Genomic DNA, 22,576 nt, shown 5'->3' with positions numbered 1-22,576 from the left:
CAGCAAACAGCATAAGCTCTTTCTAAGGCATTCACTTGTGAGAAAATCTAACATAACATAGCACAATCCAGTTTGTTGTTAACTCACAAACAAAAATTCAGAGCTAGAATCCTGGGCGAGATAGAAATGGCTCGGTGCATTTCCTATCACCTAATGCACCTGTTCTCCTAGCATTAAAAAGGAACCCAGTTAGTCAACCATGATGTGGGGTTGCATCCTAGGGAGGGTCAGTAATTCAACCTTGTGGGAGACTTCAATATAAGCCTAACATGTATGTATACATATGTTCACTGGCTGCCTGTCCCCCAACACAATGAATTATTTACCCTACATCATTGATCAAATGCTATCTAGTAACTATTATTATTTCCTAAACTCAGTTTTCCATTTCCAGCATTAAACTGTAGCTGCCAATCTTAAATCATGAAGCTTATCAAGATTATTTGAGCCTTCATCTAAATTTGTTCTTACCCTCATACGCAAGTTTACTTCTGCATGTTGTATCCTCATGCATAGGCTTACCTCTGAGTGTGTCGTATCCTAGGAGACCTTCTCGGGGAGCGTCGTGCACCCCCAAAACTGAAGATTCTACTGGGTGACTTTTCCTCGGGGCAGCTCATGTCTGAAGATGACGAACTCATCTCTTTAGACATCTTGTCCAAAAGCTTGGCAAATGTGACCTTTTTGTCATGCTTGGAAGGTGAAGGAGCCAGAGATATGAGAGAGGTTTCCCGTATAAGGCCCTCAGGCACACACCCATCGCCAGCATCACTTCGTAGTAGTTCAGTGGCTATGTCAGCACTGCGGGTTCGTTCCTGTAATAACAGCACACAATTTTAGTGATATTAAACTAATGGAATAAAAGGAATTTTGACAATGAAATGCTGGCAGAGTTCAAGCAAAAATAAAGTTTTAAATTAAAAGGAATAAATGGTACATAATGTTGACAAACCACACACAAGAACGTGAAGGGACTACGATGTTTCGGTCTATCCTGGACCATTCTCAAGTCGATTGCAAAAATAAATTTTTAAATTAGAAGGAATAAATGCTACACAATGTTAATGAAACCACACACTAGAAAGTGAAGGGACGACGACGTTTCGGTCCATCCTGGATCATTCTCCATTCACAATTGACTTGAGAATGGTCCAGGACAGACTGAAACGTCATAGTCCCTTCACTTTCTAGTTTGTGGTTTGGTCAACATATTTCAGCCACATTATTGTGACTCCTCGTCTGCAATGGTACACAATATTAAATCATGCAAGGAGGATTGAGGAAGAGCTAGTATATCACACAGAATACCGACTAATTAAAGAAAATTATATACAATTCAAAATAAGATACAATAACAGTAAAAGGTTCAATACATGCACAAAATATTAATATTACACAAACATTACAAACAAATAAAGTAAACTGAAGTACTGATTAAGAGATACATAAATGCATATATTAATTAATTAAATTATGCACGAAAATATATTGATACCAGTTGCCAAATATACATGTTTAAGACAATTTACTCAAAATCTATTAGAATACTCAGCTAATTTCTACACCATACACTAAGACTCTTAACAACTGTGTTTACATCTTTTATGCAAATTTTTACTGAATGGAACGGTAGTTTGCAGTTAGCAACTTAAGTCCTCAGCATTACTCAGTGACCATCACTGGAAGGTCACCAAATAATGGTCGACGATGGTCACTTAATGATTCAGTGATAATGTCACTGAATCATTAGGCACGCTACTATTTCTACCCAAAACTGGTTATAAAACCAACCTTAAAATTTGATACAAACATTACAACTATTTTCCACATTTATAATTTAACTCTCCTCCTTTTTTGTTGTGATGTTCATAGTTTACCAGTGTTAGGGGCAGGAAGCCTGTTTGGCTTATTGAGGTCTCTCTAGACCAACTACTAACCTTCATGCAACCCACAATAGCTACATAATTCCTGGCTATATATATATATGTCGTTCCTAGTAGCCAGAACGCACTTCTCGGCCTACTTTGCAAGGCCCGATTTGCCTAATAGGCTGAGTGATTTTCTTTATTTTCAATAAATTGTTTCCAATTAGTTTATTTTAATTATTATTAATATACAGTGGAACCTCTATTAACGAGTGGCTCTATTAACGAGTTTTTCCAGTAACGAGCAAGCCACTCGCAGCAAATTTGTCTCTATTGACGAGCTCGCCTCTATTAACGAGTGAAACCACATGGCGCTTCCTAGCGTCTCGCGGGTTCTCACAAATTCTCGGACGCCTCCGACGCCAGTGTTGTTGTTGTATCTCACACGACAAGCATCCCTATGGATTTATTTGAGCTTTTCTTTGGGTTTTTAGTGGTTTTGCGACTATAATTTGTAACACATGATGTCTCCAAAGAAGCTGCTTGCTAAAGATAGTGTTGTCAAGAGGAAGACACAATTACTGTGGATTTAAAGAAGGAAATTATAGCAAAGCATGAGTGTGGTGTCTGTGTGATTGATCTCACAAGGAAGTATGGCAGGTCCTCATCAACAATTTACACCATTAGTAAGGGAATGAGGAGGTAAGGGAGGATGCTGCCTCTTCCACTGAGATCAGGGAAGTTGGAATGTTTGAAAAGGTGAACGCATTCTTGGAAAAGCTGTCCTGATAAAGCAGTGACAACCAGGTGTGTGAAAATGTTTAATTAATTTATCACTTTGTGATAACACTTTATGAAAGTGTTATCACTTTCGCAGGTATATGTCGCTTGAACGTAACACACTTTTTTTCTCTTAAATGCACCCAAACACCACGCTCAAGCGTCATTTGAGCAAATATTTCTATAAAATCCAATTCTTATCCGATCGACTTGGGGATTGTATAAATGTTTGCCATGAAATTTCCGTTTTCTTTAATAACCACATTGCCTATTTGAGAAAACGGCATTGTATTGTATCTTCGTGGTAAGACTATTATATTGTTGACACAACGAGTGTAATCAACGTAGTTTTTTATTTGGTGCTGGTCTAACGCATCCTTGTGTGACATTTGAAATGAAATTTGGGTGAAATTCCCAAGAACAGAGAGTCCGCCTGACTCAGAGGTGGATATTCTCCTTCCACACCATAACCCCTCTCATCCTTCCCACCTCCCCATCGTCTCCCTCAAGCCAGCAACTACTCTTCATAAGGTAAAGTAAATATTAAAACACTACAACAAAACATTTATATTTAAATGTGCAATATTATATTTACATAAAAAAAAGTCATTCAAGTATGGATGTTTTTGGGAGTGAAACGGATTAAATTTATTTCCTTTATTTTAAATGGGGAAATTTGTTTCCAAAGACGAGTTTTCCAGGTAACGAGCTCGGTGCCAGAACGGATTAAACTCGTTAATAGAGGTTCCACTGTATTATATTAGGAACATATATTATTGACTTAGTTGTGTTAGTTTAGGTTAAGATAGGTTAGTTAGGGTTGGTTGGGTTCGGTCATACAGTATATCTACGTTAGTTTTAACTCAAATTTAAACAATTTAACTCATACAATATGAAATGGATAGCTTTATCATTTCATAAAAAAAAAATTAGAAAAATGCATAAATTCAGGAAAACTTGGCTTATTAGGCATATCGGGTCTTGCATAGTAGGCTGAGTACTGCGTTCTGGCTACTAGGTACAACATACATATTATATTATATATATATATATATATATATATATATATATATATATATATATATTATATATATATATATTATATATATATATATATTATATATATATTATATATATATTATATATATATATATTATATATATATTATATATATATTATATATATATATATATATATATATATATATATATATATATATATATATATAGATATATACACATACATACATACACACATACACACACACAGTGGCACCTCGACTTACGATTGACCCTACTTGTGATAATTTCGAGTTACGATGTAAATTTCATCGAAAAATGCGACTCGACATCCGATGGTGTCGTCGACTTACGATATTTGTTGGTACACGTTCGGGTCAACCGAGTGCGTGGTTCCTGGTCACGAGGCCGACCTGCCTCAGTTTACTACAGGTGCCCGCTTAGTGAGGATCGCGCCTATAAGAAATTTTGCTTTTGTGGTGAATTTTTGCATTTTGAACATTAAAGTAATTATTATATATCATGCCATGAGTCCCAGGAAATTCAGTGGTAAGGCTCAACATATGAGATCCCATGTAAGGATGACCATAGAGCAGAAACAAGAGATCATTCGTAAATATGAAGATAGTGTGCGGGTTGTTGAACTGGCTAGGCAGTACAACAAATCTTAGTCAACGATATCCACCATAATGGCTAAGAAAAAGGACATTATGGGTGCTAAAGTGATGCATCATTACAAACAAATGTTAAAATGAAGGGAAAAAACAAATGTCTCTTGACAAATTTGTAGTGAGACAAACAAGCACTGAAACACAACCAGGTCCTAGTGGTAATCAGGCAAAACAGGAGAGAGAGTACCCTAGAGAAAACTTCACTCCCTGATGAGATAATGGAAGGGGACTCCCCTTCCAAACAGTAACAACTCTTCTCTTCCCCCCTCATCACCATCTTCCATACGCCATCAAGAACCTTTCATAAAGGTAAGACAAACTTTGGTACTGTATTATAATTAGAAAAAACATTGTATTCAGTACAAAATGTATTTGTATGTTAATATTTTGGAGGGTGGGGAATGGATTAATTCAATCCCCTTTATTTCTTATGGGAAAAATCGCTTCGACTTATGATATTTCGACTTACGATTCGTCTCTGGGAATGGATTAGCATCGTAGGTCGAGGCCCCATTGTATATAGATATATAAATATATATATTATATAGATATATATAGATATATATAGATAGATATATATATAGATAGATTATATATATATATATATATATATATATTTATAATCATATATATATATTATACAGTGGTACCTCGGAATGCGAGTGTCCCTGTATGCGAGTTTTTCGGAAGACGAGCAGGATTTACTCCAAAAATATGTCTCGGAAGGCGAGGGTTACCTCGGGACGCGAGTTTGTTGATACGTGTACAGGCCGACTGGCGCGTGGTGGCATGGCGATCGCGCCTCAGTTTACCAGTGTCTCGTGTCCAGTGACTATCCCACTTGAATTCTTCACAAGGATTTACAGTTTTTTATCGGTTTTTTGGCCATTTGAGCATAAAAGTTGTCATTATATATCTTGCCATGGGTCTCAAGAAAGCCATTGGTAAGGTTCAACCTAAGAAAATAGCTGTGAGTAGAGGATGTCCCTTCTTGATTAAGAAAATGTGTGAAGTATGGGAAGAACTGCAAAGTTTTGTTGAAAAAACTCACCCAGATAAAGCTGTAGCAGGCCGTTGCATTGACCTTTTAAATGATAATGTGATGTCTTACTACAGACAATTGTTAAAATGTAGGGAAAAACAAGTGTCATTAGACAAATTCTTAGTAAAACAAGCAAGTCCTAGTGGCATGCAGGCAAAATGTGCCAGAGTGTGCATACCAGTGAAGTCCTCACTGCCTGATGTGATAATGGAAGGGGACTCCCCTTCCAAACAGTAACTCCTCTCTTCCTCCCCCCTCCTCACCATCTTCCATACGCCTACAGCATTCAACAGCAAGGTAAGTAATAACTTGAACATAGTTTTGTAGGTTTATTTAGATGAATTAGGTATAAAAATTTAGTTTGATGTGGGGTTTTTGGGGTAGTCAGGAACGGATTAATTCATTTCCCTTTATTTCTTATGGGGAAATTAGCTTCGGAATGCGAGTTTTCGGAATACGAGGCGTCTCCAGGAACCAATTAAACTCTTAAACTGAGGTATGCCTGTATATATATATGCTACAGTCTCCGTGGTGTAGTGGTAAGACACTCGCCTGGCGTTCCGCGAGCGCTATGTCATGGGTTCGTATCCGGGCCGAGGAGGATTTACTGGGCGCAATTCCTTAACTGTAGCCTCTGTTTAACGCAACAGTAAAATGTGTACTTGGATGAAAAGACGATTCTTCGCGGCAGGGGATCGTATTCCAGGGACCTGCCCAAAACGCTACGCGTACTAGTGGCTGTACAAGAATGTAACAACTTGTATATATCTCAAAAAAAAAATTATTTTATATATATATTTTATATATATATATGTCGTACCTAATAGCCAGAACGCACTTCTCAGCCTACTATGCAAGGCCCGATTTGCCTAATAAGCCAAGTTTTCCTGAATTAATATATTTTCTCTAATCTTTTTCTTATGAAATGATAAAGCTACCCATTTCATTATGTATGAGGTCAACTTTTTTTATTGGAGTTAAAATTAACGTAGATATATGACCGAACCTAACCAACCCTACCTAACCTAACCTAACCTATCTTTATAGGTTAGGTTGGGTTAGGTAGCCGAAAAAGTTAGGTTAGGTTAGGTTAGGTAGGTTAGGTAGTCGAAAAACAAATAATTCATGAAAACTTGGCTTATTAGGCAAATCGGGCCCTGCATAGTAGGCTGAGAAGTGCGTTCTGGCTATTAGGTACGACATATATATATATATATATATATATATATATATATATATATATATATATATATATATATATATATATATATATATATATATATATATATATATATATATATATATATATATATATATATATATGGGGGACGAAGCACAAAAGAACATAAGAATAAAGGTAACTGCAGGAATAAAGGCCTAATATAACATACATTAACCCGATAAGCTCTAGGGAGCCGTAGGGGCTCTCCATAGAAAAAATCGTGGGCAACATTCCCGGATGTTAGGACCTCAGTACCGAGTGAACCACAAAGGCTGGCGCACGCAGCATGAGCTCACAGCACTGCTGTTCAGCTTGTGACCACAGCAGCCAAAAAATGTCAAAATAACCAGCGTTGAATGTAATGAAACGCCATTTTCTGGGAGAGCCCCAGAGGCTCCCTGGAGCTTATCGGGCTAATATATGTTATATTAGGCCGGGACATTAGCGAAGGAGTTCAGACCTACCAGGGACCAGTGCCAGAACCTGGCCCCTTCAGAGAGGTTTCAGGGAGCAATGGCCCTGGAAAACCCCCTGGTGGTTGGGGTTTTCCTTATCTGCCATCGACCGGGGTTAGGCACCCAGAAAGGTAGGCGTAACAAAACAAACCAAACATGGTAAAAAACTAAAAAACCGAACAGAGAGGTAGAAACTCCGTACAATCCCAATGAAACAAGCAAACATTACTCTTTACTGCTGCGCCGATCGTCCGCGCAGCCCTCCTCGCCCAGAGAGGGGGAGGGGGAAGCCCCGGACCTACCGCACCGGCTGCCTAGCTTCAGTTCGGAAGCTAAGCTTCAACCAATGTGAAAAAAACCGCCGACCGGTGGGAGGGAGGGTTGCCAAGGAGCCTTCGGGGCTCACCTAGAAAATGGCGTTTCATTACATTCAACGCTGGATTTCTGTGGGGAGCCCCAACGGCTCCCTGGAGCTTCATACCCAAAGAGAAGGAAAAGAAAGGGCTAACCCGGGAGGCAGCCACCACAAACTCCGCAACACAAAGTTGAGACAACATGCTGCAACCAGCAACCCAAGGCAACAAGAAGGCACAAGGGCAGAAGCGCATAAAGAATGGGCAGCCAAGCACCTGTGCAACTCTCAATTCCCTGCGGCCTAAAAGAGCCCTAGACATCAACACAGCAGCAAAAGCTACAAACGTCCGAACAGCACGAGCGCAAGGACAGACCACAGGCTGGAAGACTGAAAACACAGCGGACGACCTGGGAGACCCGAGCCCTGAAACAGGGAACGAGGGGAACCGGATCAACCCAAAGCTCATCCCCAGACACGGTACGCAGGTAACGGCAAAAAGCGCAACTGGATAACACAGGATGCACCCCTCAACCAAACCAATCAAGCATCAATAACCCAAGAACCCCACCTGAAAGCAGCCGTCTCGATCGTCGCCAAGACGGAGAAAGGCTGCAAACGTACAAACCTACCGCCAGTACCAAAGAGCAGAAACCTGAACCGAAAGGGCTATCACAAACTGAGAAGATAAGAAGGCACCCTGATCAAGGACCAGGACGGCTCAGGTGACGCATGAGCAGGCCGGAGGTGAAACAAAACACGAGAAAGTGTACGAAACGGGGCAGATGTGACGTCCACCCCGAATGCAACCCCAAAGAGGCTCCGGCAGCACCGCACAAAACGAGGCGACAGTAAGAAACATCAAAAAATTATTGTCCTGAAAACCCAAGAAAGAAGAAGACAACCCGATGTGAAAGAGAAGACAACCTATGAAGAGCAAGAAAAAGTTCATAGAAACACCAGCAATGTCATACTGTCGCCAAGACAAAGCTCTCAGGTGGGACACCGTCAAAAAAGCCATCTGATCACCACAGATATGGTGATACCCGCGTCAAAATACCAGACGCGAAGAGCCGAGGAGAAGGCCGAACCAGTCACATACAGGACCGATCCGACCTGCTGAAAGAGGCGGAGCCGCAGGAAAAACGCCCCGGGTTCGGATACCTATCAAGCAGCGTCTGAAAATAAAGCTGGCCGACCACCAAAGAACCATGAAGACTACTCTCGTGGGAATGGGCTCCAACTGAGCCAGAACCCGAAGCAACAGCTGGACCGGGAGAAGAGGGAAAGGAACCCCCACCTCGACCAGTCCTACCGAAAAGCATCCACTGTGAACGCCTCGCAGACGGGTAAGGGCGCCACATAAAATGGGCGACGCCTAGACTATGCCGACTCAAAGAACATCAAGCATAGGAGAGGGGCAAGAGGAGTACAGGCAGGAGCGGCCTCGGAAGGGCCAAGAAGCCACCCGCAGACACCCGTGAACCGAGGAAGGAATCAGGTGGAGAGAACAAGAGCTGCCCAGTATGGGCTAATAGCCCTGCAGTAGGCACCTCAGGTGATACGGTCCACGTTCTCAAGTACGTATGGACACCCATTCCTACTCCCAAAAACAAAAACAGCGTCAGGACGAAGGAGACGCCAAACCGCACCAACTCACCTGCAGAACATAGGCACTGAAGGGCCATGACGCAAGCTTTCGAGTCTGTATCCGCCGGAGGCGGCCAGGGCGCCCATGCTGGAGAGAAGGGGAGCAGCGAAGAAGGCTCCCCACCCCTAGAACGCAGGGAAAACCTCGTGACTTCCCCACAGCGGCACCCCATAACACCCCCAAAGCAACGGGGTACGGATTGGATTAAGAAAAGAGTGAGAGGCGAAGCCTCCCCCCAGAGAAAATGGATGCAGAACACGTGTGCACACCGCCCGGAACCAAAACAAACTCCCACGGCGCATGCGCAGGACGCGAAAGTAGCCCAACAAGGCAAGGAGGAGCCCAACCAGGGGAGAAGTAGCCCAACCAGGCACGAAGTAGCGCAACCTGGCGCGAAGTAGCCCAACAAGGCGAGAAGTAGCCCAACAAGGCGAGAAGTAGCCCAACAAGGCGAGAAGTAGCCCAACAAGGCGAGAAGTAGCCCAACAAGGCGAGAAGTAGCCCAACAAGGCGAGAAGTAGCCCAACAAGGCGAGAAGTAGCCCAACAAGGCGAGAAGTAGCCCAACAAGGCGAGAAGTAGCCCAACAAGGCGAGAAGTAGCCCAACAAGGCGAGAAGTAGCCCAACAAGGCGAGAAGTAGCCCAACAAGGCGAGAAGTAGCCCAACAAAGCGAGAAGTAGCCCAACAAGGCGAGAAGTAGCCCAACCAGCGACAGTAGCCCAAACTGCTACAAGGAGCGCAAACCCCGAGACACGCAGGAGTTAAGCCGCAAAGGCCAACCGCACCGCAGGCAAAGAGATGCGGTTAGCCGAAAACCTCCGGAAGACGGAACCGAAGAAACCACAGGGACACGGAACCGAACCCGGGGAGGAGCAGAACCCAAGCCCAAATCGTACGCAGAGGGGGGAAAGAAACCCCACTCCTTGCAACAGTAAGCCCCGCTCAGAAGGACGTAAATCCAGGCGGGGCGCAACGGAGCCCAAGGCCCCCAAAGCCGCTCCTCCCCAACCCCAGGAGCCTCTACACCAGGCCCCGGGGCAGAGTCGACCTCCAAAGCCCCGGCTCCACAAGAAAAAGCCGGGGCAGACAAGAGAGCTGAAAGAGAAGGGGCCCCACTGGTCAGACCCCGGAGCATCGGCCGGAGGAACAGACTCGAATGCCTCCGCAGCTACCCCGGACAGGGCAACCCCCGAAACTGCCCAAGTCTCAGAACCTCTAACCCCGCCCCGACCCCGAAGCCTGCAGATGCGTAGGGGCAGGAAGCAGGAGGGGGAAAAACAAGGGGGCGTGGAAGAACCAAGGCCGAAGTGACCAAAACCCCCAAGTCTGGGTCCCTACACAAGCGGGGCAGCATCGGGGCATCTGGGGAAGCGACAAACCTGAGCGCGTTGCAAAATCCTACCTTGCAACGCACGAGCTGCCTGCACCCACGGGAATTCATCAGCAAACTGGGTGAATGGAGTCACAAACAAGCAACAAAGCTCGCAGGACTCAGGGTCGAATGTGTCACCGACCCAACAGGCAGCATGACGGAGGCAAAAACAAGGAGTCACCCCGAGACAAAGGGACAGAGCAACCCTCAACTCGCACAAAGCGAGAGGGGACGCAAGGGTCTCCACTATCGGACCCGAGAGCCCCCGGGGGGTTTCCCAGGGCCCCCTAGACTGGGTCTGCTAAGGGTTATCCCAGGCAGGGTACTGCTAACCGGCACCCCAAACTACCAAGCAAACTGCTAAAGCTGAACCCACGGGACGTGTCCACTTGCGAGGGCGAAGCAGGGGGTGCCACCACACAAACGAACCTAATATAAGGGGGAGGGACACAAAGCAGACCCCCCTACCAGGCAAAAACAAAAAGAAAAGAAAAACCCCACAAGTGGACAACGTACCCAGAGAGAACAGAACCGGCCGCTGTCATAGGTGAAAACTAGCTACGCAGTACCCTGCGCCCCACCATTGCTATAACTACCACTTACCCCAAGGTAAACAAGGGAGTAAAACCCCCAAACCCTCGGGGCGGCCAAACGCCAAGCAGCGAAAAGCCAACAGAGGTAGACCCAAGGCGACTTGTGGAAGGCAACCCCAAGCCCCAAGGGCGGTACTTACAGGGCACTCAGGGAAGGTGACCCTAAGCACATGCAGCCCGAGTACCTGAGAATACTACTCCCAGCTCACACGACCACCGTAAGAGCAGCACTGCAAACAAGTCACAGCACTGAGACAAGACCGGAGCTGGAGCCACACGACCGTGCATGATCCCATCAGCCGAGGAACTGAGGCGGGGTTCCCCCTTCCACCTCCCGGGGAGGGGGGAGCTGCGCAGACATGTGGCGCGGCTCGTGTGACGTCATGCTTGTTAGTTCGTTTTCCTGGGGGAGTTCTGTCCACTCGTTTGTCGATTTTTTTTAAACAGAATAGGGGTTTGTTTTGTGGCGCTTACCTTTCTGGGTGCCTGTCCCGGTCGATGGCAGATATAGAATGCTCCAAATCACATGTGCATTTCTATGGGCCATTGCTCCCCGTGCCTCTCCGAGGGGGCCAGGTTCTGGCTCGTGGTCCCCGGTAGGTCTAGAACTCCACCCACATCGACTGATGCAAAATAGTTAGGGTATCCATATCAGCCATGGATAGCTCCGGGGAGCCGTAGGGGCTCCCCCAGAAAAGACAAAGAAAAATTGAAATGAGAAAGAAATATTGAAATAATTAGGTAATTATATCTTTGTGGCAACCCCCCGCCTGACAGCTGGGGCGAAGCAGAACTTCCCCAACGCTTGCCGAGTCAGTGCCTCTTTTTTTTTTTTTTTTGCCAGACTTCCCAGACCTATTGCGGTCAAAATATGCCACTTACGATTTTTTTATTATTTTTCCTGTGATCAGGGAACACTAACAGGCTAACCCTTGTGTTGCTAACGGCTATTTGGCCTTTGTCACCCACATGCACATAACAAAACAAAAAAATCTTAACCTATTTCATTAGAGAGAAAAACAAGAGATTATTCATACTGAGACAAAGTGATGTCTTACTACTGTAAAGGCAAGTGTTAAATCGTAGGGAAAAACAAGTGTCTATAGATAGATTCTTAGTAAGACAAGCAAGCAGTGAGCTACAACCAGGTCTTACTGGTATGCCTACAAAACTTGAGAGAGAGTACCCTAGAAATGTCATCACTACGACTATATTGGAAGGGGGACTCCCCCTTCCAAAGACTAACACCTCTTCTCCTTCCCACTGTCTTCTATACACCAACAAAAATCCTCAATAAAGGTAAGGTACCTAAGCGTATTACTCTGCATCAATTGTATTTTTAGTTAATATATTTGGGGGTGTGGAACAGATTATATTACAGTACAGTATCTCTTATGGGAAAATTTGTTTCGATTTTTGAATTTTCGGTTTTCGAATCGTTTCTGGGAAATGGATTAAATTTGAAAACTGAGGTACCACTGTAATGATAATGATTTTTATCAACCAGTGATTATAAACAAGTTAATGCATTAAATCTCACCTTAATTATTCTATATCATCCAATCTCATCTTCATTAAAGAAGCAAACTCTTCATTCATTAAAGTAAAACTAGAGAGGAAATCATTACAATTTAGAAATTGTAGATAAATTGGAATTGATTTAATACATCCTCTGAAAGCAAGCCAAAAAATAAAATTGGTTACTATGCAATCAAAATTATAATGACTAAAACCATAGTACTTACTACCAACACAGGGGAAGAAGTCCTACTAGCAATGCTCTGCAGGCGATTATATTCCTCCGACACCTAGTTTGGGGAAGTTGGGCATCACATACAACTCACAACATTCTCTCCATCTGATTATGTGACACCTACGTAAACTTTACCCAGACATGAAATACATGAGAACATATAGGATGTATCCGATCATAGGAATGTCATCATCCCCACAACCAACAAGTGAAGATATTTTCCTATGTATAGTGAAGTTGAAAGAAAAAAATATTTAAAGAAAAAATGTTTGAACACACATTCCTTGTGACATGACATTTCATGCTGCGGCTAAGAACACCCATTGATGTTTGTTAGCATTACAATTAATAACAATATGGATATATTTCAGCTAGAAGGGCAGGTCAGACTGCTGCTTTGGAATATCTATCAAACAATAATATTTCTTGATTAATAGTTCAACACAGTTTTCATGCACTTCATATTACTACAAACCCATAAGACATGACGTTGTAAAGCACACCAAAACGGTAACAATCATATTGTGGTGTTTAAGTGCAAAATTGTATACCTTTGAACAGTGCATATACTCTTATGTGCAGGATTATATAGCTGACTATATGCAAGATTATATTCCTGTGTATGTGCAAAATTATATACTTATGTATATGCATGATTATACAGCTGGACATGTGATACATTAGATACCTATGCATTTTCCACACAACATACCTCTGTATGTGCAAGTACACACACATTGCAATGTGCAAGACCCCTATTTACTCGGCATAAATCATCAATTAGAACAACAATAAACTCTAGTCCCAAACATCACTCAAACATCCTTACTGAAACCTTTGAATATTTAAAATATTAAATCACTGTACATCCTCTCAAGTGGACTTTACATTTATATAAAACTCTGCACTGTAATGCTAATCCTGACCTAAAGCACTCCCTAGAGGGCTGTAACAGAACCCACGGGGGCACCACAAGAAACAAACATCTTTTGGATATTCCAAGAGTGCGACTTAACCAAAGCAGAAATACTCTGCAAGTTAAGGGTCCCAAATTCTGGAATGACCTCCCTAATGACAGAATATTTTTCTCACTACTGGTTTAAGAGAGAAACTAAAACCTATATAATTAACTAAGTAACCAGCCTTACTCACCTCTTCACATCCTACGTGCCTACCTGTGTTCGTTGCCTACCTGTGTTCGTTGCCTACCTGTGTTCGTTGTAATAACCAAACCTGTAATACTATTAATAACTGCCATGTCAAAATTTAATACACAAATTATATATATATATCATGTGTAATCTCTTCTTCAGTTTAAAATTACTTACTATGTACTGTTGCAAGGTTTCTAGTTTCCAAATATCATTAAATAATTCATTTATTTTCTAATTATAATTCCCTCAACTCATAAATTTTATAGTCTTATGTGGCTTTAAGAATTACCCCATTAACCACTTAACTGCGCCAGCCGCATATTCACTGTCGGCGCGAAACTGCGCCAACCGAGAAAACTCTTTTTTATTTTTTCTGTACCCATTCTAAATGTGTGCGAGGTTTGTTGTTTACGAAATGGATTCTTAGGACCTCCAGCGAGAGGCAGCCATCTTGGAAAAAATTCCCAGAATGCCCTAGGGCTGCTGGCTGGGTTAGTACTGAATGAGCAACCATGGTTGGCGAATGCGCCTCTGGCTCCCAAACACCTGTCTGATGTGGTGTTGAAAGGTAACGTTCTGTCGGTGAATTTCAAACCTTATTGTTTGAAGAACATAATGGTCATAATATTGGTGAAGCTAGGCGCAAAAAGAAACTAACACTAAGGTCGGATGCAAGTGATACAGCACCTATAAGGACGATACAACAAGCGTATCCAGTTGTAGCTTTGAACGTCACCCTTGCAATCTATGCCATTTCCAATTTATTTAGATGATACATAGAATGAATCTTTTCTGCTTTCAGTGATGATGCATCTGATACAAGTAGCATAGATGAACAGTGTTAGCGGCTTCCATGGTGGTGTTTTCCATAGATATTTTCAAGAATAGCTGAATCTCTTCCTGACTGACGGACACTCTTTGAGGCTAGCTGAATCTCTTTCTGAATGACGGACACTCTTTGAGGCAGGCTGAATCTCTTCCTGTGTGGGACCATACATAGAGATCTTTTCAAGACTACCTTACAAATTGATATTTTCCTATAATTTTTTCAATACTACCTTATGCTTTACAAGCTTGGCTACATACAACCTACAAGTACTGAAGCCAAGGGTGTAGGTGAGTGTGTTATTTGCAAGCACACAGAATGAAGAAACAGAAGAGAAAATTAATCTGAACCTGGTGCAATGAGAGTGAAGTCGCGCTGTGCACCATGGACTACTTCGTTGATTATTACTCCCTTCCAAAGTAATTCCAGGAAATTCCAGGGGGAATTTCACAACAAACTCGGTGCAGCACGGTGGTTAAGCTTACATATTGTTTTCTTATTTTTATATTATGCTTGGAATGCTCTGTGTATTAGTGGGTTTAGGCTGTGTACATTATTTATGTTAATTATGAATTCTCCACTGTTTATGTAGTGTCTTGGTGTGTGTACTCTTGCCTAAATAAATATCAGTAGTAATAACAACAATGCACAAAATAATCACATTAATGTGATATATCAATGAGAATGTCAGTAGGAGCCATGAGGAGGATTTAAACCTGTGCTCTGGATTCAAACCTGTAGAATTCCTAGACTACAAAACCAGAGTGCATGGGTGCAATTGTGTGAAACCCTGGTTTGGTTCCAGTGAAAGCCTCAGGAACTCTAGAAGATTCAGTTGAATCCACGACGGGTCACCACAACCTGGGTGAGACACGTGAATACGCGAGGTGCCAGATTCAAGCCAAAAGGAAGGCAATGAAAGTGGTAAGCCTGACACCCCACCACAAAACCTAACCAGTCCCTGAGCCCTGGATGAATAGGAGCATGCCAATACGCATCCTTGAGATCCAGGGACATCATCCTGGCACCTGGCTCCAAAAGAAGCCTGACCTGAGATAGAACAGACTGAACATTTGTTCAGACAGAACAAGTCCAGAATGAACCTCAGATCTGCACAGTCCCATTTCGGCACTGGAAACAGGTAGGGAAACCCATCTGAAGGACGGGTCGTTTCGACCACGCCCCAAGTGCACCCACTTCAAGATGACCTGACAAAGCGCAGGGAAAGAAGCTTGCCCTGCCAGCCCCTAACCCCCTGAAGGGGGAGGAGCTGCCCAATGCCACCACAGACCAGATGCCATGACCGAAAATGCCCACAAATCGTGGGACCAAGCGCGAGCAAACAGAGCAAGCCTCCTCCTCCTCATTGCCCTGTCAATTGGGAGAATCGCAAAAGGGCTGACACCCCTTACGAGAAGCCAACCGACAAACAGAGTGATCATTCCACCGACCAGACGACGCCGGCTCTGAAGGCAACGTCAGCTCAGAAGCTGATCCTTCCGAGTAGGCCGAGAACAGCTGCCTCAGAGAACCAACAAGTCCGACATCGGATGAAAACTAGACAAAGCCGCCTGCATAAACTGTGTAACAGCAGATTCTGCAAACAGCAATGGACAAAATGGCAATGAAAACTTAAGAGCTAGGGCTGAAGCGGATTCGAAAGAGAGAGCAAGGCACAGCCTGACGGCACACGAGGCGAGAAGCAAAGAAGACGGACACCGCCTCCTTCAGGGTAGGCGCAAACAGCTTCAACAGTGTGGCCGACGCCCGAATCGCCAATGACAGCACACCAGATGAAGGCCCGGCATTCAACGTTTCCACATCATCTTCAAGCCAGGCTGAAGACAGCTTGAGAAGGGAAAAAAAATGCAAGACCGAAGTCAAATGCCCATGGGCATGCAAATCCTCCGCAAACAAGGACATCGAAAGGGTAGGAACCTGCATGTGCAGCTGCACAAGGCCAACATCCTGAGAAAACACATTGATGAACAAGCATGCATTAAGGCACTCAAACTTGCTCCCCAGGTAAACCTGCAGAACGGTAAAAGTTACTTGCCACTCGAGCATGCAGGTTCAACAGAACCCATGTCACGTCCCTAATGTGGCAGTATTGAGCAGCTATCAGCCAGGAAGACTCCAGAATCTGCAAACACACCCAATACGGGGAAGAAGAACAGAACTTAAATAAGGACAGATCCATCACGGAGCCGGCATCTGGGTCTCGGAGATACGCAGCAAGAACCTCCCGAACCTCCCTAAGGAAGATACAAGAGGCAAAAAACCTCCAGAAGGAACCCAAGGGAGCCTAGAACCTAACCCAAGGGAGGAGCCGATGCCAAATCATAATACACATACAGGGAAGGAGGGTAAGAAAACCCTTCCTCCTGCAACAACAAGCCCTGCAAAGAGGGCACCAACACCCAAGCAAGGTCAATGGAGGCCCAAGGTCCCTTAGGTCAACTCCTCCCCAACCCTGGGATCCCCCAAGTTGGGACCCCGGGGTAGAGCAGTCCTCCATACCCTCTACCACTGAAGAAAAGGCAGAGTTCAGAGTGAAAAGAAAGGGGCATGCTAGTGGGACCCAGAAGTCTTGGTAGGGGGAACCAGCTCGAATGCCTCCGGTCCCAACCTGAATAGGGCAGCCTTCAAAGCTGCCCAAGTCTTATTACCAACTAAACCCTGCCCCGACTCCAAAACCCTCAGATGTTTGAGAGCCGGAAATGGGGGAAAGGTGCAGGATGAACAACAGGGAAAGGACCAGGAAGCGCGGACTGAACCAAAGTCGAAGTGACTAATGCCCCCAGGTCCGGGTCCCTATAACCCAAAGCAGGGCAGCCGCGGGGCATCTGGGTGGGAAACCAACCTAGCGTGTTGCAGCAACCTAAACCTAGCATGCAATGTGGATGCTGCCTGTACCCTAACAGCAATGTCATCAGAAAATACTGGAGAAAAAGCAGAGAACACGACTCGCAAGACTCCGGGTCAAAGGTGTCGTTGATCCAACAGGCAGCATGACGGAGGCAATAGAGGTGACTATCACCCTGAGAAAAGGGCACACAGCAACCTTCAAACCTGCGCGAGGTGGGCTGGAACTCTGAAGATGCATCCATAGGTCCACTGAACCCCAACAGGGTTTTCCAGGGCCCGTAGGCTCGTGCTACAGAAAGCCTGGGCAAGGTGTTGCTAACTGGTTAAGACCCAAAGCTAACAAGGGGGGGGAGATCAAAACACTGAAAACCCTGCAACATGTACAATCACAGGGGCCTAGCAGAGGGCCACCAAAATATTACAAGTGGAACTATAGCCACACCAGGCAGACCCCCACCAGGCAAGAAAACAAAAACAAAAGAAAAACCCAAAAAGTACAACATCCCGAGAGGAAACAGGAACCGGCCATTGTGTAGATAGGCAGGTTGCACAACACCTTGATGCTCCAACCAGCATGATACCCCCTTCCTACCCAAGGCCAAACAACCAGCGTTGAATGTAATGAAACGCCATTTTCTGGGTGAGTCCCGGAGGCTCCCCGGAGCTATCCCAGGCTGATATGCTAATGTCAGACTTTGGCATCAGTCATGTGTATGGAGTTCTTAGGCCTACCGGGGACCACGGCCAGAACCGGGCCCCCTCAGAGAGGCAAGGGGAGCAATGGCCTATAGAAGCCCCCGTGTAGTTGGAAGCATTCTATGTCTGCCATCGACCGGAACAGGCACCCAGAAAGGTAAGCGCCCCAAAACAAACCCCTATTCTGGTTAAAATTGCTACCTAATACCGAACTAGTGGATAGAACTCCCCAACCGAAAACAAGCAAATTAGTGTGACGTCACACACTGCCGCGCCGCTGTCTGCGCAGCTCCCCCCTCCCCGGGAGGGGGAAGGGGGAGCCCCAGACCCCCCGCGCCGGCTACCCACACCTCAGTTCTTGAGGCTGGATGTCAAAAACGCGAAAAACCGCCGACCGGAGGGAGGGAGGGATGCCGGGGAGCCTCCGGGACTCACCCAGAAAATGGCGTTTCATTACATTCAACGCTGGTTTTCTGGGGGGAGCCCCGTCGGCTCCCCGGAGCTAACTACCCACAGACAGAAAAAGAGGGACTTACCCGGGAGGCGGTCGTCGCTCACCCCTCAACTCGAAGCCGAGACAACTGGCTGCAACCGCCGACCCAAAGCAACACAGGCCCGACGAGGGCCAGGGACATTCACAAGGTAACGAGCAGCCAGGACCCTGTTCGACCGCCAAAATCCCCGCGCCCGAATATCAGACCAAGACATATTCCCAAAGACGGCAGCAAGAGCCGCGAACTTACGAACGTCATGGGCACGGGGATAGACCGCAGGCTGGCTAGACCTAATAACCCTGCGGACGACCTGAGAGACCCGAACCCGCGAACAGGGAAGAAGGGAAACCGGATCAACCCACAGCGCGTCCCCGGACACAGAAGCTGTGGCGCGCAAATAACGGCGAAGCGCCGCAACCGGACACAAAACATGATGCACCCCCGGCCTGACCAACCAAGCATCAACCACCCATGGACCCCTCCGGAACGCAGCAGTCTCATTCTTCGCCAGAAAAGAAGGAGACGGCTGCAAACGAACAAAACTATCACCACGACCAAAAGAGCAGAAACCCCTGCGCCGGAGGAGAGCATGAAGCTCCCCTACCCGACCCCCAGAGGCCAAAGCCAACAAGAAAAGTGCCTTGGAAAAACAATCCTGGACCGAAGGGGCCACAACGAAACGAGGAGATGAAAGGAAAGCGAGCACTCTGTCCAAAGACCAGGACGGCTCAGGCGACGCATGAGCAGGCCGGAGGTGAAACAATGCACGAGACAGCTTGCGAAACGGCGCAGACGTAACATCGATACCGAAAGCAAGCTGAAGCGGCTCCGCCAGCGCCGCACGATACGAAGCGACAGTGTTAGGCATAAGATGACGGTCCTGAAACAACCACGAGAGGAAGGACAAGACCACCCGAACAGACAAGGAGCTAACACGACGAAGACGCAAAAAGAAACGGAAGGACCGCCAGGAAACTTCATACTGCCGCCGAGAAGAAGCCCTCAGGTGGGACACCAACAAGGAGGCCACCTGATCACCATAGAGATGATGATAGACTCGAGTCAAAAAAACCATACGCGAAGACTCGAGGAGAAGATCGAACCAGCTACGTGACGTACCGGCCCGATCTGCTGAAAGAGGCGGAGCCGCGGGAAAACCCTCGGGTTCGGACACCGAGCAACCAGCGCCTGAAACCAAGGCTGGGCCGGCCACCAAGGGGCCAGAAGGACAACTCTCCCCTGGTAAGTCTCTAAGCGAGTCAGGACCTGGAGCAACAGCCGAACTGGGGGAAAGAGGTACAGGAACCCCCACCTCGACCAGTCGAGCCGAAAGGCATCGACCCCGACGGCCTCGCAATCGGGGAAGGGCGCCGCATAAACGGGAAGACGCCGCGACCACGTCGACGCGAAGAGGTCCACCTCGGGGCGCCCGAACGTCTGGCAAAGCCAACGGAAGGACTCGTCGTCGACCGTCCACTCCGTGGAGAGGGGAACGAAGCGAGACAGGGCGTCGGCCAAGACGTTGGACACGCCCCGTACGTGAACTGCCAGGAGAGCCAAACCCCGAGAACTCAGCAGACGAGTCACCCGAAGCGACCAACCCCAAAGAGACAAGGACCGCATCGAACCCCCGCGGTTCAGGCAATGAACCACCGGAGAGCAGTCCGAATGGAGCCGAATCGTCGATCCGCGGGCCACCCGAATCCTCCCCAGAGCAAACCACACCGCCGCGAACTCCCGCACCGTACTGTGAGCTCGACGGAAGGACGGATCCCAACGCCCCTGGCCGGCCTGGTGAGCACTGGTCACAAAACCCCAGCCGAGAGACGACGCATCCGTGTACACATCGAGCGAGGGCTCGGGTAGGCGCCAAGGCACTGAACCCCGAAAAACCCGAAGAGGAAGCCGGTGACGCAGCAACCGACGCAAGTCCCCCGGGGGTCGAACTCTGCGATCGCGAGAGAGGCGGAAGGGGGAACCCCGAAGGAACCAGAACAGCCGTCGAAGCCAAACCCGACCCGGCGGGTAGACCACCATCGCGAAGTTCAGGCTCCCGCACAGCCCCTCGAGCAACCGCCGGGTGACCCGAGGGCCCTCCAGAAACAGACGAAGGCGGGACCGCAGCCGCAGGAGAGACTCCGGAGGGAGAGACAAGGAGGCGGTCCGAGAGTCCCACACGAGACCCAGCCAAGTCCGAACCTGAGAGGGAACCAGATGGGACTTCCTCCAGTTCACCAAGAACCCGAACCCGGCGAGCTGGGAAAGAACCAAATCCCTGGCTAGCAAGCAAGCGGACTGGCTGGGAGCCCAAACCAGCCAGTCGTCGAGGTAGGCCAACACCCGAACACCTAGGAGACGCAAACGAGCCACCACAACCCGTGTAAGGCGTGTGAACACGCGAGGTGCCAGGTGCAACCCGAACGGGAGACAACGAAAGCGGTAACTCAGACGCCCCACTACAAAACCGAGCCAGTCCCTGAACCGCGGATGAATCGGGACATGCCAATAAGCGTCCCGGAGGTCCAGGGACACCATGCAAGCACCCGGCTCCAAGAGGAGCCGAACCTGAGACAGCGTAGTCATCCGAAAGGAGGGGCAATGAACCCAGGGGTTCAGACGGGACAAGTCCAGAATGAACCGCAGGTCCGCGCAGTCCCGTTTCGGAACCGGAAACAGACGGGAAACCCATCTGAGGGACGACGTCGTTTCGACGACGCCCAAGCGTACCCACTCCAAGACGACTCGACAGAGCGCAGGGGAAGAAGCCTGCCCCGCCAGCCCCGACCCCCCAAAGGGGGGAGGGGCCACCCAACGCCACCGCAGGCCGCGAGACACGACCCGAAAGGCCCACGAATCGTGGGACCAGGCGCGGGCGAACAGCGCAAGCCGCCCCCCCATCGCCCCGTCAAAGGGGCAAACCGCGAAAGGGCCGGCGACCCTTACGAGACCCAGAACCCCGCACAGCGCAAACACCGCGCCGACCAGACGAGGGAGGGTCCGCAGGAGGAGCCAACCCCAAACCTGACACCAGAGGCCTACCACGACGAGAGGAACCCCGAGCCCTGGCACGACCTTTCCGGGAAGACCCACCCCGGGACCCCCGGAAAACCAACAAGTCCGACATCGGACGACAAGCCGCCGACGCAGCCTGAATAAACTGCGCCACGGCCGACTCCCCAAACAGGAGAGGACAAAAAGGTGAAGAACGCCTAAGAGCCAGAGCCCAAGCAGATTCCACGGAGGAACCCAGCACCGCCTGCCGACACGCGAGACGGGAAGCATAGAACAGGGAAACCGCATCCCGCAAAATCGGCGTGAACAGCTTCAACAAGGCAGCCGACGAACGCGCAGCCGAGGACAAGGTGCCGGACCCCGGGACGGACCCAAGCGTCCCCACATCCTCCACGAGCCAATCCGAAGACAGCTCCAGGAGGGAAAAGAACCGCAAGGCTGAACACAAAAGGCCCCGAGCGCGCAAGTCCTCCGCCACGAGCGCCGCCGAAAGGGAGGGAACCTGCACATGGAGCTGAATAACGCCCACATCGCGGGGAAGGGCAGGGGCAAACAAGCACTCATTCAGGTACTCAAGTTCACCCCCCAGGAAAACCTGAAGCACCGTGGAAGCTTCCCGCCACTCCAGCGTGCGGGAACGACAGAAGGAATGCCAGGAATCCAGACCAAACAAGGGGCAGTCTGCTAGCCAGGATGACTCCGGAACCTCGTAACGGAGCCAGAAAGGGAACGAAGTCCCAAACCTGAACG

The 22,576-nt window shown here is 47.4% G+C and overlaps 1 protein-coding gene across 13 annotated transcripts in view; it reads right to left on the bottom strand.

The window, feature by feature from the left end:
- Window positions 1-22,576, bottom strand: part of LOC123767372 (uncharacterized) — a 648,238-nt gene that overhangs the window by 122,985 nt on the left and 502,677 nt on the right. For 12 of the 13 annotated variants that reach the window (XR_011224571.1, XR_011224570.1, XR_011224572.1 and 9 more), the window contains 2 exons: window positions 12,769-12,831; window positions 523-815 (listed from right to left, as the gene is read on the bottom strand). Coding sequence is in view for 10 of the 13 variants with exons in the window: in XM_069312920.1 (XP_069169021.1) it covers window positions 523-815; window positions 12,769-12,831 (356 nt within the window). In the remaining 3 variants the exon portion in view is untranslated. The remainder of the gene's footprint in view (window positions 1-522; window positions 816-12,768; window positions 12,832-22,576) is intronic. The other variant, XM_069312923.1, reaches the window with a different exon arrangement.

The sequence above is a fragment of the Procambarus clarkii genome, chromosome 74 (assembly GCF_040958095.1).
Source record: "Procambarus clarkii isolate CNS0578487 chromosome 74, FALCON_Pclarkii_2.0, whole genome shotgun sequence".
In the NCBI taxonomy this organism is placed as follows: Eukaryota; Metazoa; Arthropoda; class Malacostraca; order Decapoda; family Cambaridae; genus Procambarus; species Procambarus clarkii.
This window is presented reverse-complemented; position numbering and strand designations above follow the sequence as displayed.